Source organism: Lissotriton vulgaris, chromosome 12, assembly GCF_964263255.1.
Source record: "Lissotriton vulgaris chromosome 12, aLisVul1.2, whole genome shotgun sequence".
NCBI classification, from domain to species: Eukaryota; Metazoa; Chordata; class Amphibia; order Caudata; family Salamandridae; genus Lissotriton; species Lissotriton vulgaris.
The window spans coordinates 763,594,691-763,602,895 of record NC_141700.1 but is presented as its reverse complement, the minus strand read 5'-3'; the positions used below and the strand labels follow the sequence as shown (position 1 = coordinate 763,602,895).

At 44.6% G+C, this 8,205-nt stretch overlaps 1 protein-coding gene across 1 annotated transcript; it reads right to left on the bottom strand.

The window, feature by feature from the left end:
* Positions 1-3,736: 3,736 nt before the first annotated feature.
* LOC147678622 (myb-related transcription factor, partner of profilin-like) lies at positions 3,737-4,201 on the bottom strand. Its single transcript, XM_086945711.1, has one exon. The coding sequence runs from the start codon at positions 4,199-4,201 to the stop codon at positions 3,737-3,739; it is 465 nt and encodes a 154-aa protein (XP_086801837.1).
* Positions 4,202-8,205: the final 4,004 nt, after the last annotated feature.

Genomic DNA, 8,205 nt, shown 5'->3' with positions numbered 1-8,205 from the left:
TGCCACACTGTGTGTGAGAGACTCCACCACCAATCCATCTGCCTGGAAGTTTATTTACCTTCGTGTTTTTTATTTCCGGTTTGTTCCCTCATGGGATATACTTCCATGTGGTTGGAAGGCAGTGGGGGGTGACTGGCCTGTGCAGGATTTCACAACATATTCTGATATCCCTGGATGTGCAGGGGTTCGTCAGTGTGGGGAAACTCCTCTGAAACACTGTGAATCAATTGCTATGATGCTTTTTCTTCTCGGGTACAATAGGTGTAAACAGGCTGCCAGGCAATGGTAGGAAATCTGCTGTTGAGTCTGCCTTTTCTGTGCGGTCACCCCAGATTTTTCACCTTTATCGTGCTCCTATGGGTGCTGATCTAATCACTGTGTCCATTTTGTGACACTGTTGCTCAGTGCCACTGTGCGCGCTCTGTGGTTCAAAAATGGTACGGTCAAAATTGCTTTCACCCCATTGGTGTATTTAACTTTCCCATAAGGTCATGGTGTGTGGCTTGCTCTATGTGTGTGTGTGTGTGTGTGTGTGTGTGGCTAGCTCTATGTGTGTGTGTGTGTGTGTGTGTGTGTGTGTGGCTGGCTCTGGGTGTGCGTGTGTGTGTGGCTGGCTCCGGGTGTGTGTGTGCGGCTGGCTCTGGGTGTGTGTGGTAGTAATTGCTGTCTGCTGAGCTCGTCCGTAGGGTACAATAGGTCTCACATTTGCGAGAGATTAAGCTAATGGCAATGTAAATGACAATGACATTTATTTATCTGTTTTCAAAACCAACACATAAATACACATTTTTTCATTTACAATGCCAATAGCTCAAACTTTTCCAAAGGCGAAACCATTGCATTGTAAATGCTTGTTGTTTAAGTTAGTGATTTGCTTTGTTAATGGTTTTGTATTTTAGCTATGTGTTATTGAGTGTATGTATGCGATATGTTGTGGACTTGTGATGTTTGGATTGTCATTGTTAGCCGTTTAAAGCACAGCATTAGGAGGAGAAGAGCAGTGTTTAAGATTTGGGAAGGAGAGGCGGAGAAGAGCATAAGGGACAATGAAGTAAAGTGAGGAGGAGAGTAGCATGAGGCAGAAGAAAGGGGAATGAGGAGAGCAGTGTGAGGGGAAGGAAGAGGGGAGGAGATTTGCATGAGCTTGTAGGAATGAGTGTGGAGAGTAGTATGAGGCATAAGGAAGGAGATGGGGGGAGAAGAGTAGCATGAGGGACATGAAAGGAGAGTGAGTTGGAGAAGAGTAGTGTGAGGCAGAAAGAAGGAAAGCGAGTAGATCAGCATTAGAAAGAAGGAAGTAGACAGGTGTAGAGCAGTGTTTGGAAGATGGTAGGAGAATGAGAAGAGCAGTGTGATGCAGAGGGACAGTGATGAGAAGCTGTGTGAGGCACAAGGACTGAGTGAGTAGGAGAAGAGCAGTGTTTGGCAGAAGGATGGCGAGTGTGGAGGAGAGTTGTATGAGGCATATGGAAGGAGAGTAAGGAGGAGAAGAGCATTTAGTTATAAAAAAAGAGTATGAGAAGATCAGCATATGTAAGCTGGTAGTGGGACTGGGGGTCGTAGTTTGTGTTGGTGATTATGATGGTGGTGGTACTGCGCCTGGTGTTGACAATGTTGCTAATGGTGGTTATTGTTGCGGTACTAGTGCTGGTAGTTGGTATTGGTTGTGGTGGTTATCCAGTATTATGGGTGTTTTTCATAGATTCACATGCATGAATCATTCCCCGTCGTCGAGACGGGAGTCTCCGGTACATAGAAAAGTAATGTCCTATAGACTTATATAGAGAGAAGTAGGACTAAGGGCCTCACCTTAGCAGCCTATCTTTGTCCTTTTTTAAAAAGGACCAAACCGTAGAGGAGAGCCAATCAGCTAACACCTCCCTCTAGAACCTTCCTGTCAGGAGCCTCAGTCTCTCAGATTTTCTACCGCACGTTGTGCTAAAGGAGTCTCCACCTGAGTTCTCCTCAGGTTTTCCTTAACTACCTCATCCCACTGTGGTTATGAATTTTAGCATGCTGCTCAAAGACTGACTCACTGGAGTTTAATAATGCAACCACAAGTACCATGAAGCAACGCAACCAGTAACACCCACTGGGGCGGGGACTATCAGACTATAATGGTTGCAGAACCCGGACTTTGCAAGATGCTATTGCCCAAGAAGAAGAGTCAGCATGACTCGAAACGCGTCGGCACAAGATGTTTGTTTTTACTGAATCTGCCTGCACCCTTCTTGAATAAATACACGTTACTTAACCTACCTGTGTGAGGCTCTTTCAAGCTTTGGCGAACTTGTGTGATTTGATATATAGATATATATAGATATAGTGTGTGCCCGGCATAGTGGGTGGGGGTGTCAACAAGTCGTTTAAGTCCGAGATTTGCAAGGTTGTCCAGAAGAGTGGTGGAGTTGGTGTCGTTCTTTTACAGGTGGAAGTTGAGGACTCCCAGTAGGATGTAGTCCTCGGAGGGGAGGGCGTGTGGGCTGATGCAGTCAGGGATGTCTTTGCTGAATTGTGTGCGGGGTCCAGGTGGTCTGTAGATGAGGGTGCCTCTGAGTGTGGTCTTGGGGTCGATGTGCATTTGAAAGTGAAGGTGTTCAGCAGCTGCCAGGGAGTTGTCAGAACTGGTCGTGATGCAGATCGTGTTCTTATGGACAATGGCGATGCCTCCTCCTGTTTGGTTGATGCGGTCCTTTCGGGTGATTTTGTAGCCATTTGGGATGGCTATGGTGATGTTGGGCACTGATGACCGTTCATCCAGGTTTCAGTAAAAATGCGATGTCTGGCGATGTGGTGTCTAGTAGGTTCCAAAGTTCAGTTGCGTGTGTGTGAACTGAGCAGGTGTTCAGCATGATACACTTCAGGTGGTCAGTTATGGAGCTCTGTTTGAAGTTTGAGGATTTGGTGTGGGTCCTGATGCAGTTCAACTTGCAGGAGTGGCAGGTGAAGGGTCCATGGGTGAGTCCTGGTGTGGCTTGGTAGCTGTCTGGGAGACGGCCGGAGTTCCGTGCAGAGAGGATAGCAGCATCGTACGCAATGCGGGTGGAGTGGGTTTTACAGGGGACAGGGGGTCTGGCGCTGGGCACAGTCCAGGCGTGGACGGGCGTACACAGGCTTACCTTTGGCACACCTTCAGCACCCATAGGGCGCTTCCACTGCGCGTGAACCCTGCGCGTAGGCTGTTGTGACATAAGTGGATAGTGGAGGGGGGCAGAGCGAGCGAGGAGCAGCTGGGATGCGGGAGCGGGGTGGAGAGCCGGGCTGGGAGGCACAACAAACACACAACTAAATGGCAGGAAGCCAAAACTGAAACAGGACGAGGTTGGAGCCCAACCTGAAAATCACTATTAAATGGACAGTGGCACCAGCACAATCAGGCACAAAAAAATTGAAGTAGGCAAAGCGAGCAGTACACAGATCAATAATTAATGAAGAGCAGTCTTGCAGTAAAGCGCTATGCAAACAATATTATCAGGGACAATAAATTGCAGGCAGCAATGCGCAAATAAAATCAGTCAATGAGCAGTCACGCAGTAAGCGCTACGATACCAATGAAAGGACATTAATTTATTGTCATTGACATATGTAGATATGAATGTGTGTGAATAACTATTGTAGTCATTGTCATTGTTGAAAAAATACAAGGACTATTGTGGGACAGAACATTTATAGCTGCAATGAACACCATCACCCGTCGCAGGGATATGCGCACTTATTTGTACTTACCTGTTGTGTGTTATTTAGTTTCTCTGGCGGCACTGTCCTGACCGGCAATTCCTAGCACTATTTCTTCTGGTATGACTTTTGCCACTTGCTCCTCTAGTTCATCGAGGTCCTCCTGGTCTGCTGGGCTGCCTCCTCCAGTTGCAAAGACTGCCTTGCGGTTTGCCGCAAGTTTTTCTTTTGTGCGGCGCTTACAATCATGCCACCTTTTTTTGCAGTCAATGACAGTCCTCTTGGCCTGAGCTACACTATTTATTGTCAGTACAATTTGCCTCCATATTGCCTCTTTTTTGCTATGGGGCAACTTTGAATTTATAAACAGCTGATGCTGGTACATGGTGACCTCTGCCACCAGGGTTTCATTTTCCTCATGGCTGAAATTTGACTTCCTTTTCCGTTTGGCGTCAACCTGTGCCTCTGGGCTTCTGCTTCCAAGATTTTCCTGGGGGTCCTGGCTGCTGGTATGTGCTTCTTCCATTTGTGTTTGCCTTCTGTGGTCCACAGCTATTGCAAGAGCAATTTGCGTCACTTATCCTGCTGCCTTTTCACGCATCCCGCACTTTACAGTGTTGCGCTGGCGCCGCAATGGCGTTATGTGTCGCTAAAGACCTTACGCGACTTTTCCTTGCGTTGCGTCAGGCTGACTTGCGGCAGTTTTGCGGCACCTACGTCACTTTGTCTGACGCAGATTGCCAGGTTGCGACACGCTGCTTTAACTCATTGATTTGGCGCTTCACCATTGACTTGCGTCGTCGCAGCGGCAACGCAAGACATTTGACGCATCTCTGCGTTGCGGGAGAGTTGCGTCACTCATCATAAATCTGCCCCTAAATACTTAAGTGAGTAAGGGGCCCCACAAACCAATATTTGCTTTAAAAATATCAACTGGGACGCCATCCGGCCCCGCTGCCTTCCCTCTCGAACTTGATGCAATCGCTAATTTAACCTCACTGAGCTTAAATAATGTGGCATTCCCTTTATCACTAAGCCTTAAACCTAGTTCCTCCCTGGCGTCCAGGTTTAATATATCCGGGGTACCCTCCGCATTCTGTCTCAGGTAGTTGTGGAGTTGTCAATCATATAAAAGTGAAAAATGCTCAATCCATCTGTTCTCGTGGATAGCGACCACAACTGTTGATACCACCTTGTCATTAAGGAATGGTACGTTAACTGCCCTCCAGAATGCACAGGGATCTTTAGCAATTGACGCCTCATGGATTCTGCTTTATACTGATGGTAAGAGCCTTTTTTATGTAATCTGCAATTACAATAAAATTATCAATAACATCCTTAGGAGGGACATTTCCCTCCAGACATACCATGACTGCATCATTACGGTTAGTTACCACCCCAACCATAAAATCTGTAGGTATCCCCTTCTCCCAGCTCAGACTATAACCATTCTGTCTAGTTAAGGCGATATTTTCAAGAATAATATTTGGGCTATCGGCTTTACCTACGGTTTGTTCAAATAATATTATTCCTACACTCTGCGGGTAGTGGTCACTCAACGCAATTTGATGTTGAGTAAAATCTTCAACAATGGACCCGTAGCGATTAGAGACCAGAATAAAGTCTATTATGGAGCCAGATCCTTGCCCATTAAATGTAGGGCCCTGAGGCACCGGGGGACTGCTTAGGGTGTTGGCGAAACCCAGGTCGAGATCAAATACTAATTCATTTAAGCATTCTGCATATGATGTATGTGGGAAATGTGGGAGAAAAAACTCCCTATCATATGTTGGACCACAGTTCCCATTATCCGAATGATGGCAACAGTCAAGATCCTATTAAAAGGAATGCAGCAAGTGCAGGAACCACTTGCTGCTGAATGTGTGCTTCTCATTAACCTCACAGGCTGCTGTGTTAAGAGGGATACTTGCCTGTCTTTTTGTGTTCTCCTCTTCCACGGTGGTCTCAATTTCCACCCAAGATCCTGCAACAAGAAAATGTAATTTCCATGCTGCTCTCATTTCAAAAGTAGTGGCGCAAACGGTCTCTCACTGAATGTGCTGTCTGCACACTTCACACAAGACACAGCGTTCTCAGGCTCCCAAAGGTGCAGGCATGCACCTTACAGGGAACCAATTCCTATGCTTGGTCGTACAGCTCAAAGTATTTGAAACTTCTAATCGAGATGGGGTTTACGGTGTCATATACTGCTGAGAAAGGGCAGAACCGGGACAGTGACATGTATAAATTTGCTAACTTTGTAGACAGTCTATGGCATAAACTCTAGTTGGTTATGTACTTGTGTGTGAGGGTAAGCCAATTTGGGTATCACTGAGAATTAGATGTTCTCCTAAAATGGCAGACAATTGTTTGACTGTACGGCTTTTAGGAGTGATGGTAGAGTCATTGGTTTGTGATTAGACAAGAGGGTTAGGGGTCCTATTGTTTTTTTGGTGTTATTAGATTCCAGCAAGTTGAAGGAGATCCTCGCTCTTGACTGCTTTCTTTTCTCTAGCTGCTGAGATGTGTGAGCGTGTGATGTGGGAGACCTAAATGCCTTCCACTTTTTCCATTCAATTTCATTTTAGGTTCCACCACACTAAAATGTCTTTATATTCTGGAACATTATCTCATGATGTACTTCCTCCTGATCTTTGACCCATTAGTCTCTTCTAGGAAGTAGGCATAGCTACTGTGAATTTATAGTAACTTATCTCCATCTGGATGTGAGGAAAGCTTACAGTGCTTCTGTGTGTACAGTACCTGTTTGTAGATGGGAGTGGTAGCACTTGTTCTTTTCCTGCATGTGAGTGAAGCTTGTCTACTGTTCTATGAGAAGGAAGCTTACTATCTACGCTGTGCCTATCTGGGGGAAAGCTTGTACTGAGTTGGTATCATTCACGCTTTCTGCACATGTTCTACATGGATGAGTGAAACTTGCACTGCCTGTACTGATTTGTACAAAACTGTTCACTTTTGTCATTAGCAGTGCTGAATCTCATGGTTATCAAATGCTTTTTGTAATTGATGTTTACCAAAGATACATTGAGTGAAATGATTAAAGATTCTGCTCACAAGATTGTTTACTACAGCTCTAATGGACGTTATGGGTGTACAATCCCTTCAGGGTAATCTCTCTCCTCTTCGCATCAGCCCCAACATCACTTTTCCACTTCACCCTTTAAAGCCTGCTCATGTTCCATGTGCCCTGCCCAACACATCTGCAAGGCTCTAACATTGAGATGAAAATGCCATTGGCAGGAGAGGAGTGCTACCTCAACCACTGAAAAGAACTTGGAGTTAATGAAAAAGCATCCAAGAAAAGTCTGATTAAAGCAAAGTAACGTCAACCCCTTTCAATTACTCTTTTGCCAATTTAAAACATTCCCATCCTAATGGAGCATGGCTTGTACATTATTCTAAAGTTGTTTTTATGACCTTTAGTTTCTGGCATGCCCTGATGGCTGTGAGCTTCATCCTTTGTTTATTTTTTATTTTTTTATTTTTTAGTGAAACTGTTTCGACCAGACATGATACTGAAATGTGTTGCTATATCAACCAGCCCCTCTCCAATGCCAGATAATTCTATATATATATATTCATAGTCCACCACAAAGATGTAAACGCTCTCATGGAGGCAAGTAGGAAAACTGCTTTATTTTTAACAACTCTTTTGCTCCAGGGCCTTAATCGCATGATTTGGTGAAAAACAATGTCCTAGTTATAGTGAAACAAAACATAGAATGGACAAAATAAACAGAGCTTCACAAATGTAACATCTTGAAAGTATGTGGAATATAAAGACCTGGATGCAAGGGAAGGATTTGGATTTGTGCGGTATGCGATGGCGCCAACTCGTGTGTGCTTCTGTGTGTTTGTGATGTTAGTGTTGTACGGTACAACAGGCTAAGGGATGACTCTGAACCCCTCTACCGGATACAAGGCCCACAATATATATTACAAATGCCTGTGCACACGTTATTGTAAATTGCAGAAACAGTACTGCATTACTACAATTCATGAAAGTCCAGGTAACACGCTACTATTCACACGTCAATGGGTGAGATGACATCAGAACACTCAGTGTATTTCGTGTTCCTATTGTTTAATGAGGATCGATATAACAGCCAACACGTGGTTAACCGCCATTGTAATATAATCGAGGGCAGAGCATACAAGCTCTTCCTGCGATTGTCGCCAACACGGCATCAAGGCATTGTATATATTCAGGCTCGTATTATACCCGTCCTTATGATCCTAGTATTGTTTTAAAGAGGATCAAAACGTCATCAACTTGTTTGAACAGTATGCACATCAATCCACTGTGAAAACAAGTGCATTTACTGTTTCTTTAAAAGCTTGCCATAATTATGACTATTGGCTACAAGCTACTTTCGTCCTGCCTGAAATTTTTTTTTTTTAATTCATTAAATTGTTTGTCTGGCTGAACATCCTTAATATAGCGCTGATTCTAATCTGTTTATCACAACTATAATTTGTTATTTAAGGACCGCTGTTTCTGTTAAAAAG

Coding starts and splice junctions, on each gene's coding strand:
- LOC147678622 (XM_086945711.1), bottom strand. CDS start 4,201: ATGGAAGAAGCACATACCAGCAGCCAGGACCCCCAGGAAAATCTTGGA.